The following is a 21900-nucleotide window of genomic DNA, read 5'->3' as shown; positions in this document are numbered from 1 at the left end:
ACCTCTGAACCTGTGAGCCAGGCCCAATTAAATGTCATTTATAAGAGTTGCCTTGGTCATGGTGTCTGCTCACAGCAGTAAAACCCTAAGACAGAGTTAGAAGTATTCCATAGAGCTCTGAGGTTTTTGCATCAAACCAGCTGCTGCACTGTTTGGAAGACCTAGGGCATTGCAGCAACAAGGAAATAAGCAGGTGACCCAAGGCTCAGGGATCCTAATGCCCAAGGGGATGGTTGCCAGGCAACAAACAGGGACTGGCAGCAGGTGTTCACAGAATACTGGTAGTAGCAGGGGAGGGGAAGAGAGCTGGAGAGGAGTGTGGGTAGACCAGGCTGAGGTCTCAAAGGAATTGCTGCAGCATTTAAGGACAGTGATCTACCCAGATGGCTGCAGGTGCTAGTGCGATGGGGAGCCCCGAGGACTTTTTTGTACAAAGGTCAAGGAGGAAACTCGAGGCAATTTGAACCAAGTCAAGAAGGTGGGGACCACAGACAAACTGAACAGTAGCAAGGTGAGGGTGGCAAGAGGTTTATCAGGTTTATCCTCAGCCCTGAGGTTCAAGTGACTGAGAAGAAGAAGAAAAAGTAAACACAGATCACGAATGGATACAGTGGGTGGGGAAAAGTCTCTTATAAATTCAAACTTTAATTCAAAGTGTATGTGGTGTCCCCAGAACAGACACAGGGTCCTTTACAAGTGATTCTTCTCAGCACTAACCCAGTGACCGACTGATGGACTCTATGGGAGCAATTGTACTGTCAGCTAGAGCTGGGAGTTAGTGGGCCACACAACACAACACATCTGCCCTCATGGTCAGTTCTGTAGGAGATGCAAAGCTATTAACAGTGGTCTTGGTCTGGACTGGGTATTTTCAGGCTCTTGGCATCTGATGTGAGAAACTGAAATAAGCACATACCTTGTAAGCCAGGTTAGTTTTATTCAAAGCAAAGCAATAGTACAGGTCAAATATGTTGTCAAGAGTGATGGAGGACCATATGAGTGAAGATACTATGCTCGAGGGCCCCAAGCTGTTGCCTGGAGGCTTCTTTTATAGAGACTAAAGGAAGGAGGAGATACTATTGGCATAGTTTGGGTGGTTCTCTATTTTGAAGGACAGGCTTGAAATACAAGAAACCCTCTGTCCAGTGCACAGGTCCCTCCCCATAATGCATCTTGTTTAATCATATGCATGCCCTACTATGCATAGGTGTGAAATGGTAAATAGAAAATCCTCCCTAAAAGTTCATCTACAAAACATGTTGTCTTAATGCACATGCACCCCAATCCAGTTCACACCAATAGTCTCCCTGTTCTGATACGGACATAACAGTAATATAACTGGATAAGATGTAAAGTTTAGTGACCCTTAAGGGAAAGAAAAGCTTATCCCACTTTTTAGAGTGGAATACCTGTGCATCTCAGTGCAGGTGGGGGTCCTAGGTTACCAACAGGTTGCTAGGTACATTTTTTGGAGAGGGGTGTATGTGCGTAGGGCATGCAGGTAAGGATGTCAGGCTGCCAAGTGCATTATTAGAAGAGGGGTGTAGGCCAGACCAAGTGGAGTCCCAGGTTACTAAACTATTCCCTATGCTTGCCTGCCTTGAAGCCAGTAAGGAAGAACCCAGGACAGGACAGAGCTTGTGGGGCAACCAGAGAGAGAGGTAGGAGGAAAGCAGCAAGGAAAGGCCACCAAGCATGTCCCACAGCCGTCCTAATTGTCAGGCAGGAGGAAAAATGCTAACCATATGAAAACCCAAAGAGACATAGAGGGTCAGGGGAGGAAGGGTGGGCCCTGGGAGGGATACAGGGCAGAAAGGATACGAAACTGGAGGTGGAATGGTCTCTGCTGCAAAGTTGTTTAAGTCTGGAAGCCATGCCTCCATCACCAGCACAAGGGTACAGGTTTCATACTGCCCCCAAGTGGCTATCTGCACCTTTACAGCATCACTAAGTAGCAGAAAGATAATTACAGATTTTCCTGGACACATGAGATGTCCCTGGCTCAGGAGCTAAAATTCCACAGCAACTGGTCTTCGTCCCTGATATTCACATATATTGTGAATATTTTTTTTTGTTGGCACACTGAAGTAACCTTTAACTAAAGATGATTTTTATAGTTACTCTTTTTGGGGGAGTGGAGGGGGGACTGGATCACATCATTATAGCCTAGGTCAGCCTTAAGTTCACAGTCATCCTGTCTCAGTCTCCAATGTTCTTTGATGTTAAGTGTTGCTACCACGCCTGGCTAAGACAAGGGTTTGTTTCATTTTTATGTAGCAAACTGTAGAAACTGTTCACTTTGTCACTCACAGCCATCACCTCTTCTCTTTCTGAAGTTCTGTTTAAGGTCAGGGGCCACCTACTGTCATAAGGATCATTCCCTGAGGCTGGAATCACTCGAGGGTCCCACAAGAGAATCTTGGTGAAGATTTAAAGTCACCTACAGGCATGGTTTGGTTTTTGGTTTTTTGGGTTTTTTTTTTTTTTTTTTTTAAGTCACTTAGTTTCTTCTGGCTTACTGTGTAAGACTTTTAAAAAAATACCAATTTTTGAGACCCACAGACATTGTTTTTCAAGTTGTTTGTGGCACGCACGCGCACATGCACACACACCACCACCATGATCTGAGCCACACCTCTCCCCATACCCCACATGGGAAAGACACAGGGTCTGTGGCCAGTGCTTTCAGGCCTGGGCTATCTCTGCAGGATATCAAATGTGTTTGGAGTAAATGTCTGTGAGAGCCTCCAGACACCACCTTCAGCAAGGCTCTAGCATAGCATGCAGTGATCCACCCTCAACAGGACTTCAGAAAGCACTGAAGACTCCTCCCATAACCCCCTCACCCTGGGTCCTCCCTTCCCATTGCCATAGATAGTACCTGAGACCTGGACCCCACCTGGGCACCACCTTAAAAACAGCCAGGGTCACACCAAGCAGAGTTTATTGATGCCATGGGCGGGGCCCACGTACACAGCAGGTGGCGCACGCAGGGCAGATACTCACTCGCTGGACTGCAGGGGTGTTAGCGGCAAAAAGCAGATGACCTGTGGGGAGCACCCTTTGTGGGTGCTCCCCTCCTAGCAGCATTGGGGGCTTTGGGTGAGCATCAAGAACCACCTAGTTACCCTAAGGTTCTCTTAGAAACACCTCCCCCTCCTTCCCCAGCTCCTTGTGAGTTTGGGGGTTAGGACACCTTCCTGTGATCAAAGGTGGGATGATCCCTTGAGATTCACTATAAAAATTAAAATTCATTTATAAATCACAAGAGAAGGGCAGGAGGGAACCACTGGGGGAACCTGACTTCATCGGTTACCTTGAGCCTACTCCCCTCCCTCAAGTTCTACCTCCAAAAGAGAGAGCAAAGAGCAAGGTCTACAGGCACAGAAAGGGGCGAGAGACAGAGGAAAGGCAGTCAGAGGAACGGGACAAGTGAGGACAAGAGAGGGAAAGATGCATCAGAAGAAAAATATGGCTGCCGAGGCTCCTATCCCCAACAGCTCCCAAAAGCTACGACCTGGGGATAAAGGAGAAAAGTTCCCAGCCCAGAGACTCCCACAACGTAAGGTTCCAAATGTCCCCGATCCAAGTCCTTGCTCAAGCCACGGTGGCCTTGAGATACAGTAGACGGGAGCTGAGGGAGGTGGGTGCTACTCCAGGTAGATATCCTCTGTGGGGCAGGCAAACGCCAGGTGCTCCTGGTAGTACTCCAGGAAAGCCCGGCTGCAAAGAGGGAGACGGCAGTGCTTAGCCCAGCGCTCTCCCCAGCCGCGCCCCCAGCCGCGCACTACTGTCTTGAGTAGCAACTATGTCCACACAGCGCCCTTTCTAGCAACCTGTAGTCATGCCCCACCCTTTCATGCCCCTGAGCCTTTCCATGCCCTGCATCCTCCCCGGGCTCCTGCTCCATCTTCTTACTCACCCCACGCTCCGGGCCACTGGTCTCATAGACTCCTGGGACACAAAGACGTGGCAGGCAAAGCGGCTTAGCAGCGGGTGTTTGGTGATGAAGCCAAAATAGCTGTGGGGACATTGGCAAAGTGGATGTCAGAGCACTGACCTAGCCTTGGGCACCCCATTAATACTAACAGCGACTGTTATCCAGACGAGTAGCTTCAGACTCCAAATCCTACTCTAACCCCAAACTGCAGCCAATCAGATCAGATCTACTGCCCCATAGCTAACAAGTGTTATTTATAAGTATTATTAAGGCCCCATCTAAAACATTTCTATTAATTCACACATTTTATAATAGCCCTCTGAGGCAGATGTACCGATGGAGACCAAGCATAGAGAGCATTAACGTCTTGCCAAAGGGCACAGTCAGTCTGTGGCAGCTAAAGGAGGCAGTCTGTGACCTTAATACCTAATACCATGTATCCCTAACCAAATCCAGACTGGACACACCAGGTACTTAGGACTCCCGGTAGTGGAACTGGGGTGGATTCTGGTGCATCTCTGGAGGACTGCAGCTGACCAGCGTCTAGCCTGACTGGCGTGGATTGGGCACCATATCAAGTATGGGTGGAACCCTAAGGGTGGGCGGGGGTTGGAAAACAGGCGGCCCTCGGCATTCCCCCTCCCCTCCCCCCCACAGTGGTTGAAGGAATACAGGGGAACAGGTAAGTTCTTACCAGCTGTTTCGGGGATGACAGCCACAGAATGAGATGTTCTTCATCTGGAAGAAGTGGCTGCAGCGCTGGAACTGGAGGTAAGCAGAATCATCCCAGATTGGCTAGGGAAAGCCTGTGGCCACTCTTATTCCATGCTTCCTTGATGCCCCTGCCCTAGTTTTCCCTGGCTTGAACCACCCCACCACCACCTCCAAGCCTCCCCCCCCTCCCCAATCTGTCACGCTCCCACCTCAGGTCCTCCTCCACTCAGACTCAGCTTGACCCCCCGCAGAGAGATCTCAAGGTCACAAGAGGCAGGAGGGCGCAGGTGAACCGTTAGTTTCCGGGCTGTGGCTATCTGAGGGAGAAGACAGAGAAGAAGGTGGGGGAGGGGGCCTTGAGGAACCCATCATGGGCTCTCTCTCTCTCTCTCTCTCTCTCTCTCTCTCTCTCTCTCTCTCTCTCTCTCTCTCTGCCTCTGTTCGTTTTTAGATTGTCTCTGTGCTCTTGGCACCTAAGGACCCCAGAGACAATTCTGGATGACCTTGGCTATCTTTGCTCTCAGAACAAGCCAGTCATCACTCTGCACCTAGCTTGCCTCCCGTCTGTTCCAACCAGGCAGCTCTGGTTGGTGCAGGTGCCAAGAACTTGTTCTGCCCACACCTCCAGCCACCTTACTCACTGCCTGATGATCCCCATAACCTGGCTGGAGCTCTTTGATCTAGATCTGGTCTGTCCTGTTACCCAGGGCACATCAGGCTCAGCTTTTGCCGGACAGATCAGCAGGTCCTGATAACTGTCCACTGAGTGAACCAGGGATTCCCAGGGAAGAGAACATGAACGTTGATTTGAATTTCAGACAGAAGGTTGTTGGCTTCAGGGAGGAGGAATCAGCAGAGAGGGGACAGCTTTACTTGAACTGACCAATAGACCCAGAGGTAAAAGAGACAGCTGCTTCATTCTGCTCTGGGTCTTCCTGATTGGGCTTCTGAATCAGGCCTAAGCGCCAGTTGTATATGTAACATCGCCCTTCAAGGCTTGGGGCCACGGGAGCTGTGCCACCCTGTGAGACTGGAGTGACATTCAGGTGGGCCTCCATCCTGTGCCTGCCACTTTCTCCACACTGACCTTTTGCATGGCTGCACACAGGATGCCATTGCCCTGGTGACATGGCACCTCCACGGAGCCTAAGAACTGCACATCGAAGCGATCCACCCAGCAAGGGCTCCGCTTGCTCCCTGGGGGGTAGGGAGAGGAAGTCACATAGTCAGAGGGTGACAAAGGGGGAAGTCTGTGATGGCAAGCTTCCTCCTGTAGGTGGGATCTTACCCAGCAGGTCCTTGGCAGGACCAGGTACTGCATGGGCGTAGAAGGCCGGGAACACTCCACGCTCGCCGGTGCGCATGTTGAAGCCACGAAACCAAAAGTCATCCTCTTCGGCTTCCACCAACACCGGGTCATCCACGTCTAACTCTAGCTCATCCGGATGTCGAGGGATGAACCTGAGGTCGGGCGAGAGGTTGATTGAGACCATACTGGCTGAGATATGTCACATACAGAAGTGTCCTAAGGAGTCTGTAGACGGGCCTGGCATGTCATCGTGTCCAAGGGAGTTAGTGTACCTGAAGACAGCCCGGTGTGTTTGCTCTCTCTCCTCCCCATTGACCACACAGGAAAAAAGACCAAAGGACTCAGTGCCTGAGAGACAGACAAGAGAGACAGATGGGGAGAGTCAGGAATGCCATGGAGAAAGAAAAGTATTGAAAGACCTAGCCTTGGTCTGGAGCCAAATCCCCTCCCTGCAGCAAACTGTTTGGGCATCCTAAGTCAAGGAAGAAAGGAAGAGCAACCCACTAGGAGCTGACTCCCTGCCACTTGGATATAAACACTGCCCATTGTTCTAGGGGGAAAAAATGAATGGTCCAGCCTTGTCCACCTCTAGAACTTAAGACCCCCTGGATACTCTGGGGGACCAGATAGGGCCTGGGGTACCGCTTCTTCCTCTGGGGCCATCCCACATCTCCCCGGTTCCCACTCACTGGAGGATCGAGATGTGCTGTTGACAAAGACATTGAGGAACTTCTTGGAGAAGGTGAGGTCGGGACTGTCGGGAGAGGCATCCTCTGGCACGTGCTCACTGCCTAGTAACGTAGCTCCCGCCTCTTCCTCACTGGCCTCGCAGCTGCTGTCCTCTTCACTGTCGTTGCCCAGGCCTGCACAGCGCCGCAGACTCACCAGCTCTAGCTGAGTGTGCTCATCCACCACTAGTGTGTATTTAACTGCATCGTACACCAGCGAGGCATCCAGCGGCGCAGTAGAGCCTGTAGTCCTGGAGCCAGGGGGAACCACGCTGTCCTCGGCATCATCCTCATCATCCTCGTCCTCTTCCTCATCATCCTCCTCCTCCTCTGAGCAGGCAGCAGAGCAGGAGCGACCAGGGCGGGCAGTGCGACCCGGTGTGGCCCAAAGCGGGGTGATGGTATCCCGTGTTGGGTTACTAAGGAAAAGGCAGGGCCCGGGCTGCGCTGGACCAAGCCGAGGTGCTGCAGGGGCTGGCGGAGGTGGTCCGCAAAGGGTGTCCATGTCCACCAACTCCACGTGGGGCCCTGCTACTGCCTCAGGGTCTTGGCAGTCCTGGGGTACCGGGTTGGCCTGTGGTGCAGCCTCTTCTGGCAGGCGTGGTGCAGGAGATAAGCACTGGCCAGGGCAACGAATGGGCGAGGAGCCTTCAGAGATCATGCGGCTCACCAGGTTGCTGAGCAGCCAGGGCGAGTCAGCATCCTCGCTCAGGTCAGGCTCAGACTCAGAGCCCGACTCATATTCGCTGTTGGTATCATCCTGGCCCACAGGCAGGAAGGCAGGGCGGCGGGGAGGTTCGTGTAGTGGCTCAGGCTCAGGCTCAGGCTCAGGCTCAGAGGCTGGGGAAGAAGCCTCCTCGATCGAGTTGGTGAGGTGTGATGAGCGGCCACTGCTGCTGCCACCATCACTGCTCAGCTCCAGCTCTGTCTCAGAAATGGACGAGATCATGCGTCCAAGGCGTGCGCCTCCTGCATCCTCAGAGTCCGAGCCTGGTGATGAGAGCTCCTGGCTGCTTCGGCGACCCTCGCGGCCTCCACTAGAGTGGCTTCTCAAGTCAGCCTCAATACCAGGATCAGAGGAAGGGGAAGCCCCACCTGATGCTGGTGGCTCTGGGGGCTGGTTTCCTTCACAGTCACAACCAGGGCGTGCAAGGGACTGTACCTCATGAGGCTCCTCTTCTGCTGGCAGGAGAGGGGCTGGTAGCTCTGCATGGCAGGGAGTTGAGTTACTGACTCCAGAAAGCAGGCCTCCCTCAAGTAAGCAACCATCCCTCCCTTCCCTCCCTCTTTCATTGGGCTCCTAAGAACCTCCGTGCCTCACCTTTAAGGGGTTCCTGAGCTGGAGAACGCAGCACTGTCTCCTGCCAGGAGGATGGGGGTGCAGAGGTAAAGCTTCCATTGTTGTTATTCAGGGAGTCCTAGGTAGGGTGACAAATTGGTATAGCTGAGGCCCACTCCATCAATAAAGAGAAGGGAGGGCCTGCTACAGAGACTCCAAACTCAACAGTGTTGTAGGTCTCAGGAAGCTCACCTGTGTGCCAAGTGTAGTCAGGTGGAGAGTGGTGGGTCGGAGCTTGTGGGGCTCCTCTAGGGAAGGAGAGGGGATAAGGGACTCTCCAGCAAGTGCCTGTGAACCGGATCCTCCCCCGGCTTTGCCCTCCCCATCTCCTTCTTCCTCCTCTTCCTCCTCATCCTCCTCATCATCGTCTTCCTCCTCCTCGTTGTCATCAATCATCTCAAACTCCTGGAAATCATCTTGGAAGGAACAGATCGGGTGTGGCTGCTCTGAGCGACCCAGGGAGAGACTGTCCTGCAGGAAGGAGGGAGAAGACAGGGCTGAGTACAGCAATCACCTGGAATCCTGGGCACTAGAAGATGGGGAAGCAGGAAACTGAAGAGTTCCTTCACTGTACCCCATCAACAGAGCCAGGTTTGTTTGATTAAAAAAAAAAAAAAAAAAAAAAAAAAAAAGTCTGCAGAAGATTCATATGGATTGCTGCCCTTCTGGGAAGGGCCCAGTTTCTTTCTGAGACCTTCTCGGAGTAACCCCAACTAATCCCCCAGCATTATTGACCCCGCAAGCCCCTTTGTATTTACACTGCCCCATTGTGTTACACTGTATTTAGTCTGCTGCTTTTGTAGCATTTTATCAATTCACAGCTCATGGCTTACACACCAGACTGTAAGACCACCAGAACAGGGTCACGTCCACACTCTGCGCTGGCGTGCTCACCCACGGGGACATCATCAATACGTAACAGACAAATACATCAATATGGAGAGCCTTCACTCTGATGATTCACCAGGTCTGTACCAACCCCGGGGTCTTTGGCATAGCCAATCCTTCTGCCAGCAATTCCTCCCTTCCACACCCTCCTACCTAACCCCATCTGCCTAGTTCCTGCTAACCTTGGGGTTCTATGACTGACATCTTCTCTGCCAAGTCTTCCTGGTTCTCTCAGTCTGGATTGGATTCCTTTCCCCCTCATCACACTTGGTGTCCAGTTGGAACTGGGCCACTGGCATATAGGTGATCACTGTCTCTCACTTTTATTCACCTCCCACCCCTGCTAAAACTGAAAGATAGGTTTGGGGTGGGGCTGCTATCTGTCTCTGCTCAATGCCTATAAAGCCCCCCTGCACTTGACACATGGCATTTCCTCAAAACAAACAGAAATGGAGACATGCAGAAGCAGAAGGGCTGAAGGGGAAACATTTTAGAGGAAGATGAGCTAGAGAGGCCACAGAGGGAGGTTGAGTTTTGGTAGAAACTGGAGGGTTTAGATCTTCGAGGGGAGTGATCTGAAGACAGAAGCACCCAAGCAAAGGCACACACCTCCTCCTGGGGCCTATGCTGAGGAGATCTGCCGGAGGGAGAAGGCCCTCTGAAAGGAAAGAAGGCTAGCACCAAGGGGCCGTCAGCAAGAGCAGAGGATTATTTTGCTTGGAAGCTGAACTCAAGACTCCCTAAACCTACAAGAATGTTAGGGAAACTGAGCCTGTGTGGACCTCTTCTTTACTCAGATCCTAACACCCAGCCCTTTTCCCCACCTTCTCGCAGTGGTCCGAGTCGTAGCTAAGGCCCAGGCCACAGTCGTCCGTGATTTCAGACAGGTCTTCATCATCAAATTCTTCCAGGCTTATGTCCTGGGGAGGCCTGAAGAGGATGCCAGGGTCAGAGAGCCACCTGTCCTAGGCTCCTGGCCTGAGAGTTGATCCTGAGGACATTGGTGGGAAATGTCCAGCTCCCAGGGCCCCCAACTCTCATATGCTAAAGCCATGTCATTTTGACCCCAGGCACTGCTCTCCCCTGGGTCCCCTCCTCCACCACAGCAAATGAGCCCCGAGGAGGCAGGCATCCCTCCACAAACCCCTCCCACTCCTTTTCAGCTCAGCTCCCAGCCCCTGTGGGTCACAGCTTCAGCCACAGGGGAGACACCTTGAACCAACAGGGGGAGGGGGAGCTGCGACAACAGGAGAGGGAGGGGTCCAGCTGTTCTGCTTGTGTCCCACCCACTCCGACAGAACAGGCCTACATCCAAAGATCCAGCCCCCTCCAATCCCAACTTCCCCATCTCACCCCCAGAGCTTCAAGCTTGATTTCACTCTCTGCCATCTGGGGGCTAGGGGCCAAGCCCTAGCCTCTATGGAAGGAGACATAACAAGGCCCAAAGGACACTGCCAGGAACGGACTAGGTGTTGAGAACCCAGCCTAAAATCCCTCAAAGGGTCAACCCAGAGACCCCACCCTTGCTAGGTCATCGGTCCTGACTGGGTGCGGTTCGGTATCCTAAAGGGAGAAGTGAATGTGTGTCTGTGTGTGTATGTGTGCGGGGGGGGGGGGGGGGGTGCCATTGGGTCTGGGCGACAAGGAGCAAACACGGAGGGACCCGGAGCCCAGGGTGGGGGATGGGAGAGCATCAGTCAGAGGCCTGCAAACCAAGGTGGAGCCCCGGCCTGGGTAGTTGAAGTCGATGGGGTGGGGTGCAGGCCGAAGAGACCTAGGTGAATATGAGACCCGCCGAATGCGTACCTGCAGCCGGGAGGCGACAGCGAGTGAAAGGTGGAGAGAGAAAACATCTCCGCGCGATCCGCCATCTTCCCAGGAACCGCCGGCCGGCAGCGAGGGGGAGGGGTGAGGAGCACCGCGCGCCCTTGGTGCTCAGGCTCGCGGCCTCTGTCTCCCCACTCACCTCGTGACACGCCCTGCGACACCCGTCGGCGACACACCTCAGCGCCCTGCCAGGACACCGCGGCAGCAAGCCGCGCCGCAGGGGTGAGGGGAGGGAGTGGCGCAGGGCGGGGCCTGAGGTGGGGGCGGAGGAATGGGGGTCGAGCCGAGGAGGGGATGCGGGACGCGAGGTGGTGGTGGTAGCGGTGGTAGCGGTGGTGGTGAGATTCTGGTCGGGAGAGCTGGCGTGCGGCTTGCGTGGTCCTAGCGAGGAACAGGCGAGAAGGGATAGGTGGAAGCAGAGACACGCTGGTAGACCAAAGGTTTCTGCAAGAGCCGAGAGAGATGCGGGGGTAATGGGTGCGGTAGACCCAGGAGCCAGGACCAAGGCGGCCCGGGTCTGTGCGCCTCTAGTTACGGCGTTGTGCAGCGTTCCTGGGAGGTTGACGGCTCGTGGGGGGTGGGGGGAGTTGATGGGCGAGGACTTAGGAACTGCATTCATGCCCCGGTAAATTCGAAAAGCAGAGTTGGTCAGGAGGCTCGCCAGACCTCCTAACCCACCAAACCTACTAACCCGCTAGACCTCCTCCTAACTCGCTAGACCTCCTAACGGGTGGTGGAGGGAGCTGTCCACCCGAGGGTGCTGATCAAGCGCTTGTCAGAGCTGTTCTCCACTGGGTGCTGATGGGGCCAAAAGAAACTTCTTAAAATGTGCTGACTCCAGCTGGAGATGTCATTCTCCTGACAGTGCTAATGGGACCGGGACAGTGACTCTGTCTCAAAGGATGAGAAGAGGTCTGGAATCAGAGTTCATCATCCAGAGGTCAACACTAAACTTTCTCTGTATGGCACAGACTGAAGAACCTGGACAGAGATAGCGGTGGGCACCAGAAGTTGAGGCTATGCTATCAACTGAACTGCTGTTTCTTGGGGCCACCTAGGCTCTTGGCTCTGTTCTGAGTATGGAAAACCTCCAAGTTGAAACATAGGCTTACTATGGAGTTCTGTGTAGAGAGAAAGGGCAGAAATGGAGCCAACTGTGAAGTGAGAGAGAAGATCAAAGCAGTGATGGAGGGGGAAGGGGAGGGAGCCTCACACTGGAACTAGTTTTGAAAGAAGAACGAGACACTATAGAGTGTTGGGGCTGAAAATCACAGAGCAGAAGGAGCTCAGATAGTCAGATGAGACACCCTGCTCAACCACTTTCTTAATTTCTGAATGGCCAATGAGTGTGATTTCTCTGTGAAGTCTCCAGGCTTTCTTGGGATTCATCGGAATTGTATAACCCTGAGCTCATCTCAGACTATAACTTCCATACCCCACACAAGCCTCCCTCTTATCAAATGGTCACACTCAGATTCCAAAGGGATAAACGACCCAGGGAAGGGTTACCTCCCACTTCTCCTGTGGAGTTTCTCTTTGGCTGCAGGAGCACAGATTCTCTAGACTTAAGATCTTCTTTTAGCCACCGTTCTGAACATGAGGCAATTGTTCAGTGCACCAGAACTCGGTTTCTCCAACTGAATAAAGGTGCTGTGACACATAAACCCCGGGCACAATGATCTATTAACAATCACTTAATATCCCTTCTACAAAAGTGCACAGTGGTGACATGTGTCTTTAATCCTGGCATACAGGAAGCAGAAGCAGGTTGGTCTCCTAAGTCTGAGGCTAGCTTAGTCTACATAGTGAGTTCAAAGCCAATCAGGGCTGCAGAGTGAGACTCTCTCTCACACACACACCCAAAGAAAAATGATGTATGAGAGGGTAGCAATGACTTGCATACCTTCCTTATGGGAGCGGACTTTGGGAGAGCCTCCTGACCTGCTGACACTGGTTGGAAGCCCTTTTAGATATCATACTCAATGTTTCCCAAATGTTAACTTTTCCTTTTGCTTCAACATCCATTTCTACTGCAACACATTGACAAGTCTCTTTCTTCTTCAGTTGCACATAGAACATCTCCATTGCTGGTGTTCTGAGGTTTCAGTCTGGTGTACCTTCGTGTAGATTTATTTAACATGTCTTCTCTGCCTGAGGCTCACTGATCTTAATTACATGAATCTCTATTTCATTAGTGAAAAATCTCACAACCATTACCTCTTAAAAATATACTTTCCCATTATCTCTTTAAATACTGTCTCACAGGCAACTGTGGTGGTGCATGCCTGTAATTCCAGTACTTACTATACTGAAAAATATTTTTAAAAGCTCAGTTTTGAGGCCAACTGGGCTACATAGACTCAAAAAAATGCAATCAGAAAAATATGAACTCTGCTCCCTTCCTTCTTCTAGCACTCCCACTAAATTCATGTTGGATTTTTTTGCCTCTAGCCTCCAGGACTCTTAACCTTTTATGTTTTTTTTTTAATATCTATGTCTTTTCAGACAATATTTGCAAAACTTTATTCACGTTTATATTTTAGTTTATTTTCTTTTCCACTGTTTACCATCTGTGGATAAAGCTGTACACTGTCACCAGTTAAGCTGGCCAGTGAGTCCCAGAGCTGCACCTATCTCCATCGCCACAAGCCTAGGCCCAGACATATATGACATCACTGGCATCTTTGCGCGTGTTCTGGGGTTCAAACTCTGGTCTGCATGCTTCTGAAGCAAGTACTTCACTGACTAAGCTACCTTCCCACACCATAGACATTTTTTTTTTTTTTTAAGATATGTTCTCTTGGTTGTCTTGGGCTTGGGTTCACACACTGTTGGACCTGTAGGCTTTGGCCACCTCTGCAGTCTGCAGGTCACCTGGTGCCTGGGGAAGAGCTTCTCAGAGAATAGCTGTTGGATCTTGGAAGGGTCATGTTCCTGCTCAGGTTCAGCTCAGATTCTCCACCTCTCACAATTACAAATCTCTCTGTTTTAAGTCACTTTGTGAACTCAGGAAAACTTTCCCACAAAGGTCTGCTCCCTTGCCCACCCCAGGCCTGTGTCCACCAATGAAAACCTGGGTTTGGAGATGCAGTCAAAAAAAAAAGAAAAGGAAAAAAGAAAAAAGAAAGGCTATATCATGTCCAAGTCTGGTTGTCCACAAAGAGGTCTGACCTTGATTGCTGTGACGAACCTCCCAACAAAAGCAACTTAAAGGAGAAAGGGTTTATTTAACACAGGGTTTCAGATTACAGTCCATCATGGCAAGGCAGTCCAGGCAGCAAGAACTTGAAGCATCTGGCCACATCGAATCCACAGTTAGGAAGAAGAGAGGACTGAACCCACTCAGATCATATAGCCCAGGCCTTGTCCACAATCAAGGTGACAATCCCCCACAGGTATGTCAGAGGCCCCTCTCCCAGGCAACTCTAGAGTTGGTCAACAAGACTAACCATCACAATTAGAAATACAGATTTATTGTTCAAGGATGTGTTTCTTAGGTCTATGTAAAAGCAAAACTGTGAAGCCATAGGCTCCCTGGAGCCTTCCCCATCCCAGGTCTCTGGCACAACCTAGAGATGGCCCCCATCCCCAAGAGCCACCAATTTCCATTCTCTCCCAGCCTTCTTTCCCCAGTTCTCCCCATACCTCATCCCCACCCCATTCCCCTCCCTATGTCCTCTCTCAAACAGTTCCCGCCCTCCATCCACCTGTGATGACTATTTTATTTCCCCTTCTGAGTGATATTCAAAGCATCCTTCCTTGAGCCCTCCTTGTTATTTAGTTTCTTTGGGTATGTGGGTTGTAGCATGGGTATCCTGTACTTGATGGCTAATAGCCACTTATAGGTGAGTGCATACCAGGCATGTCCTTTTGGGTCTGAGTTACCTCACTCAGGATTATATTTTCTAGTTCCATCCATTTGCCTGGAAATTCCATGATGTTCTCATTTTTAATGGCTGAGTAGTATTCCATTGTGTAAATAAACCACATTTCTTTATCCATTTTTCAGTTGAGAGACATCTGGGTTGTTTCTAGTTTTGGGTTATTATGAACAAAGCTGCTATGACCACAGTGAAGCAAGTGTCCTTGTGGGATGGTAGAACATCTTTTGGGTGCATGCCCAGGAGTGGTATAGCTGGGTCTTGAAGTAGAACAATTTCCAATTTTCTGAGGCTCCAGGTCATCTATGAGACTCTGAGGCTCCAGGCATCGGGAGATATGGCTCCTGAAGTGGCTACCTGCTGTACTCAGGCAGGACTCCCAGTGGAAGGATAAGAACACCAACACACCCACAAAACTTTCAACTCAAAATCTGTCCTGCCTAAAGAAGTACAGAGACAAAGCTGTAGCAGACTGAGGGAATGGCCAATCAACGACTGGCCCGACTTGACACCTATCCAATGGGCAAGAACCAACCCCTGCCAGCATTAATGATAGTCTGTTATGCTTGCAGACAGAAGCATAGCATAACTGTCCTCTGAGAGGCTCCACCCAGTAGCTGACCAAAATAGATAGGGAGACCTACAGCCAAAAATTAGACAGAGCTCCGGGAGTCTTGTGGACGAGCTGGGGGAAGGTAAGGAACTTGGAAGGGATGGTAACTCCACAGAAAGGCCAAGAGTCAACTAACCTGGACTCTTGGGGCTTCCAGAAACTGAACCACCAGCCAAAAAGCAAGCATGGGCTGGACCTAGGCCTCCTCACACATATGTAGCAGACGTACAGCTTGATCTTCATGTGGTTCCCCCAACAACTGGAGCAGGGGCTGTCCCTGACTCTGTTGCCTACTATGGATCTTGTTCCTCTGACTGGGCTGCCTTGTCTGGCCTCAGTGGGAGAGGATTTGCCCAGTCCTGCAGTGATGAAGTGCCAGAATGGGCCTCCCCCTTCTCAAAGGAGAAGGGAAAGGGGGATGGGAGGAGATACTTGTGAGGGTGTCTTAGTTAGGGTTTGTATTCCTGCACAAAATACCATGACCAAGAAGCAAGTTGGAGAGGAAAAGGTTTATTCAGCTTACACTCCCACGTTGTTGTTCATCACCAAAGGAAGTCAGGACTGGAACTCAACACAGGACATAAACTTGGAGGCAGGAGCTGATGCAGAGACCATGGAGGGATGTTACTTACTGGCTTGCTTCCCCTGCCTTGCTCAGCTTGCTTTCTTATAGAACCCAGGACTACCAGCCCCACCCACAATGGACCCTCCCACCCTTGATCACTAATCAAGAAAATGCCTTCCAGCTGGATCTCATGGAGGCATTTCCTCAAGGAGGCTGCTTTCTCTGTGATAACTCCAGCTTGTGTCAAATTGACACACAAAACCAGCTAGTACAGGGAGAGAGACTGGGGGAAAGAGGACTGAGATTGGGATGTTAACTGAGTAAATAAATTAATGGGAAAAATGTAAAGCAAATCTAAACATCTAATCCTGAAAAATAAGAAATTTTAAAAATTTATTACCTAATGGTATATGAGCAAATGGTATATAACTCATTAAAACCATGTTTTCAAAGACTATATAAAATTATAGGAAAGTTATAAATATATGACACTAAATAAAAAAAAAACATGGTATAGGACATGGCATAGGATTGCATATAGTATAGCCTCGCTTATATAAAAGATTTGGGGTATACTAATTTAAAAAAAAATATGGTCTCTCAACAGGCAGTGGTGGCTCCTAATACTTGGGAGACAGAGGCAGGTGGATCTCTGAGTTCAAGAACAGCCTGATCTACAGAGTGAGTTCCAGGACAGAGGACTACACAGAGAAACCCTGTCTCGAAAAAACAAAAGAATAATAACAACAACAAAGTCTGTCTATGTAGACCTGGCTGTCCTATGTAGACCTGGCTGGCCTTGAATTCACAGAGATCCACCTGCCTCAGCCTCCCAAGTACTGAGTCTACAAGCATGAACCACTGTACCTGGCTTAAAACTTCAGTGTTTTTTGTTTGTTTGTTTGATTGATTGATTTTGTATCATGTGTGTATGTCCATGTGTGTACCTGTATGTACTAAAAATCAAATCCAATGTCTGTACACACTAGGCGAGCACTTTACTACTGAGTTGAATTTGTCTCTTAATTGCCTTTAAAAAACTAAGAGTTAGGCTTTGGAAGAGTTAAATACTGACACACAGAGAACATTCTCTTATATGGGTAGTTTGCAGTCAATGTGGACGCTACATAGGGTTCGATTCCCAACACCCGAATGAAGGCTCACCACCTCCTCTGGCACCAGCATGTGTGATGTTCAGACGCACAAGAAGGCAAAACTCTCATACACATAAAATAGAAATAAATCTTTAGAAACATCATATAATGAAAAACTGTAAAGAAATATATATATATTTCTATAAATATATATATTTATATATATATACAATATATATATATTGTGTATATATATATATATATATATATATATATATAAAACAAAACCATGCTAGACCTGCAACAAATCAGTGGAAACTTAAGAGGAAAAACTTACTCCAAACTGACCCACACAGGACAGAATGAGAGCTTTTATAATCACGTATATATTAAAAAACATGGACATGATGGCCAGCAAATGGAGTCATAAAGAAGAAACAAGTGGAACTTGTTTGTAGGTTTAAAAATTAATCTTAAGGGCCTGGAGAAGACACCTGCACTTACGCACATACCCTATCCCCAGATACATACAAGTATGCATGTAATTAAAAATAGTAAGAATGAAACTTTTTTAATGCAAGCTGTAACAAAGAAGAGAGATCAAGCTTTCCTTTTACAAGTGGTTAAAGCACTTATAAAGGACATGGCGGGATGGGGGGGAGGGGGGAGTGGCTGAAGCACTTGCTGCACCAGCCTGACAATCGGAGACTGGATACATGGAATCCACATAAGTGTCAGATGTGATAGTGTGCATCTGATTTGATCTCAGCATGCCTCTAATGAGTGACAAGAGGCAGAGAAGAGAATTGCTGGGAGCTGAAAGGCCAGCTAGCCTGACACAGGCAGCACTGAACAAGAGACTGAAAATAAGCTAACAGCCAAGGTCGCCCGCTGGCTTCTACACACACACACACACACACACACACACACACACACACACACACACCACGCACAATTTGAGTTAAGTTTGGTTGTCTAAGGCTTGTAATCCACTCAGCTACATAAATGGAACATAACTTATAAAAGCAAATTTTCATTGTGGCTCATGGTTTATCAGAGGCTGCTTGATCCTGTGCACCTGCCCAGAACTCAAGCCAGTGAGAACTCGTAGAGGAATAGGTTATTCACCTCTTTATAGACAGGAAGCACATAGTAAGGCAACCCTTCAGTGCACATCCTCCCAGTAGGCAGCAACTGAATAGTTCACAGAAACTACCAAAATAGCACCACCAGCTTGGAGCCAAGGGTTTAACTCATGAGCCTGTCGGGACCTTTTATATTCAAATGATTATTGCATCCATAGATCCAAAGCACTCAACTCAAATTGCTGAAAATCTATGACTAAGAGAAAATCTTCAGAATTAATCAGGTTTTCCAAATACACACTGGAAACACACATCTCTCTCATCAGAAAAATGGTGGTACACTTTTACTTTGCTCAAATAAATGAATTCTCATTAAACCTCTGCTGCTGTCTCTGTCACTGAAGTCTTTCTCTGACCAAGAACCCCTAGAATCCTTGGCCTGATATTATCTCTTAAGGACCATAAGGGATGGTGGAGAAGAACCCTGCTCAAGAAGGGGTTACTCCATCCCCACACTCTGTAAGCGCTCCTCTTCCTGCCTTCTCTTTTCTAACATCAGCTGTTTTATGTGGGTTTTTGTTGTTGGTTTTTTTTTTCTGCCTTTTTTCCCATTCTAAGATAGTTTTGCTAATCAAAATGGTTAAAATGTTGTTATCTTGGTCAGCCATGAATACAGATAACCTTTTGTTATCCTTAGATTCATGTGAGACCAAAGAGGGGGAAAAAATGTAAGAGCTTTTCAAAACCTCAAGCATTAATAAAATCTATATAAAACCTTGTACAAAAATAGGAGCTTGCAGCTTAGCTACATATGGATAAATGATGTAGTTTGTTCCGTTCTGTTATACATCCAGTTTGGATTCAGCTATCTCTTGAAAAGTTGGAAATTTAGTTTGATATGTGGCTGTCTCATGACTAGATCATTAGTATATTTTGTTAACAAAGCAAACAGGGTGAAAATGTCCTAGTAAGAGGATGAAGAGAGGAAAAGGAAATTATGAGTAAAATGTTTTTAACTAAAGATGGACTTTGTCCTAAGAATTGTTCCAAAATGGAAACAGATAAGGCTCAAACCAAAAAGTCAAACATATGTTGCAGAAGAAACATGACAGAATTTTTAACATGATGGCATTCCATAAAATGTAGCTGAGAGAACTGTGTATTTCAGATAGCAAGCTTCCCCAGTTCATAAGCTGTTCATCCTGCTCTCCTCCGTAAAGTGGTACAAGCAAGGGGGTTGTGTGCTGTTAATGCTTTACTTAGCTCCTACAGTACCTGTAAGCTTCCCTGTGCCCTACCATCCCATATGTGCAGGGATGCTTACACTTATTTTGCTGCTCTGGTTCCCCACACAGGAGAGAAAGGACTTATGTATCTTTGCTATGTAACATGAAGACATTTCTTCTGGGCATTATGCAATCTATGACAACCTCCAAACCTGTTCTCACAGACAGCAGCAACTGGGGTAGAGACCCAGCTCCACACTACTCTTGGCACCTTGCCCAGCAACCTGAGGAACTCTTTTCAGAGATGTCCACTCAGGTAAAACTGGGTTCTTGGCCTCACTGAAGAAAGGAATTTTCAGGACAAGCCAGTATGTTAGAGTTTATTAAAAGATATTTGAAACACAGATTTGGGCACAGAAGGATGCTCAGGAAAGGAGTGAGGCTCATCCAAGAACACGTGTGTGTGTGTGTGTGTGTGTGTGTGTGTGTGTGTGTGTGTGTGTGTGTGTGTGGCTTAGTGTTTCTATGGTTCTGATAAATGACCAAAAGCCACTTGGAAGGAAAGGGTGTGTTTGGTTTACAGTCCATCATCAAGGAAGTCAGAGCAGGAACCTGTAGACAGAATCTAAGCAGAGCCATGGAGGAGTGCCCCTGACTAGCTTGCTCCTCAGTTTGCTTATACAGCCCAGAACCCTCTCCAGTGGGGACACCACCCACAGTGGACTGGCTTCTTCCACATCAGTAACTGATGAAGAAAACGGCCCACAGGCTTGCTTATGGGACAATCTGATGTAAGGGTTTTCTCAGCTGAGGTTCTCCCTTCTCAGATGACTAGCTTGTGTCAAGTTGACGAGAACAAAACAATTCAACAAACAGAAAAATAAATAAATAAATAAAACCAGGACTTTTCAAAGCGAGCATCTTAAATGAGTTTATTCATTTCATTTATCTTAACAATAGACATATGAACAGTTTTTGAGTTATGAGATTATTAACAAGGAGAGGTTGCTAAGCAACTTAAATGAGACCACAGGATGGTGACCACTGTATCCATGGCAAGACTACAGTTGATAAGGTAAAACCCTAGATCACAGAAATGCAGGAAGTTAGGATATCTTTACTAAAAACAAAAGTTAACATTACAAAATAGAAGTCCTATTTCTGAGGCCCAGGAACTATGCAGAGAGGAGTGAGCCACACCTGAGGACACACACACCTAAGCCTTCAATGTGGTTTATTGCCACTTTAACATTCTTGCCTGAAAGTATCTCTATATAAAAGAAACACTGTCTCTATGCAGCAACCTTCACAGCAAATGATAACTGTGCTGACTTCTGGTGCCGCTGCTCTTCTGGTGCTCTCCTATTAGTCTTACCTCCAGACACCTCACCCCCACATGCCCTGCACCCATCTGTAGGGCACATGGGCCATGTGTGCCATCAGAAGAATGGGCATGGGATTGTAAGGTGAAGCATTGCAGCTGGAACTCTTCCCCACACAAATAGAACATCACCAGCATCACAGCTTCAGCCAATAGAATGTATTTACCCCTAAAATCCCACCCCACTCCCCAAGGCTCATATAGCTCCTGTCCACCTGTACTAAAGCACACAAGTTATTTCACCAAGGATCATCTGAGACTGGCTGTTTTTACTGACCTGTAACACTTGGGGAAAGGCTCTCTACCTGGAATCACTCATTGTTGGATCTTGGACCCACTTGCCTAGCCAGGCTTCCACTGCCAGCAGAGGCTCACTTCAGAGAGCCGCCTTCAGTTCCCCATATCTACCTAGGAACCTGCTTTGTTTCCAGGGAATGCTTGTTCACTCCTTCCACCAGGAACTTTCCAGGCTCTAAGCCTTGATTCTATGCCCCATGTTGGGTGCCATTTGTAACTGCAAGCTTCCCACCTGCACATAAGTTCCCTGAAATAACAACTGTGAGACTTAATTATACCTATGAATAAATGCTCAGGCCATAAACTTGGGCCTGTTCCCTGACTAGCTCATAAACTTAATTATCCTGTTTACTCTAGTCCAAGTCTCTCCACGTGCCTGGTTACCTGGTCTTCACTTTCATGCAGCTGTCTTCCTCTGTGTATAGGTGAATCTCTCCAGCCTGACTCAAACCCAGAATTCCTCTCTCTCTCTCTCTCTCTCTCTCTCCTTCTAATCCTGCCTCAGCTCATTGACCAATTGACAGGTGAATGCTTTTACATAGTATACAAGAAACTATCTCTATAGTTTCTCTTTTTAGTCCAATAAATTCTCTTATAACAATAAACTATATACAATAATAATTATGAAAACTATCAAATAAGATTTATATTCACAATGTCCAGTTCATATATATTTGGCAACCTTGGAGAAAGTATTCTATTATGTATACTATCGTGGTGAGTTCAGATTTCTTTACTTAAATCAATTTCTATTATAACTTGCATTAGCAACCTAAAAACATCTTCTTAGACCTTAAGAACATTTTCTTAAATCCTAAACAACTTAAGCTTAACTGTGAGACTATAACTATCTACTCTTCAACTCCATCAGAGACTTGAGAAGGAATAAAGATCACCCGAGTGTGCAGGAAGTGCAGGCAAGCAGCTTCTAAAACTATAGAAATGACAGAGACAGCTGGATGCCTAGAGTGTCTCCCCAAATTTCCCTGTGTCATTGGAGCATCATCTTCAGC

The 21900-nt window shown here is 48.3% G+C and overlaps 1 protein-coding gene across 1 annotated transcript; it reads right to left on the bottom strand.

Annotated features, from left to right (window-relative positions):
* Positions 1 to 2927: 2927 nt before the first annotated feature.
* Positions 2928 to 11280, bottom strand: Mapk8ip2 (mitogen-activated protein kinase 8 interacting protein 2). Its single transcript, XM_034516837.2, has 12 exons — positions 10725 to 11280; positions 9743 to 9848; positions 8223 to 8501; positions 8013 to 8109; positions 6653 to 7897; positions 6236 to 6311; positions 5943 to 6115; positions 5742 to 5851; positions 4864 to 4971; positions 4635 to 4705; positions 3923 to 4021; positions 2928 to 3723 (listed from the first exon to the last, which is right to left on the bottom strand). The coding sequence occupies exons 1-12, from the start codon at positions 10787 to 10789 to the stop codon at positions 3651 to 3653; spliced, it is 2502 nt and encodes an 833-aa protein (XP_034372728.1). The 5' UTR covers positions 10790 to 11280; the 3' UTR covers positions 2928 to 3650.
* Positions 11281 to 21900: the final 10620 nt, after the last annotated feature.

This window comes from Arvicanthis niloticus, chromosome 13 (genome assembly GCF_011762505.2).
Source record: "Arvicanthis niloticus isolate mArvNil1 chromosome 13, mArvNil1.pat.X, whole genome shotgun sequence".
NCBI lineage: Eukaryota > Metazoa > Chordata > Mammalia > Rodentia > Muridae > Arvicanthis > Arvicanthis niloticus.
Note: the sequence above shows the minus strand (reverse complement) of the source record. Positions and strands in the feature narration are given on the sequence as shown.

What these genes read in the sequence shown, in the direction of transcription:
- Mapk8ip2 (XM_034516837.2), bottom strand. Translation starts at nt 10,789, where the DNA reads ATGGCGGATCGCGCGGAGATGTTTTCTCTCTCCACCTTTCACTCGCTG. An exon ending in TGACTACACTTGGCACACAG is followed by an intron (nt 8,110 to 8,222) that starts GTGAGCTTCCTG and finishes CACCCTACCTAG; the next exon opens with GACTCCCTGAATAACAACAA. An exon ending in ACACACCGGGCTGTCTTCAG is followed by an intron (nt 6,116 to 6,235) that starts GTACACTAACTC and finishes GCCCGACCTCAG; the next exon opens with GTTCATCCCTCGACATCCGG.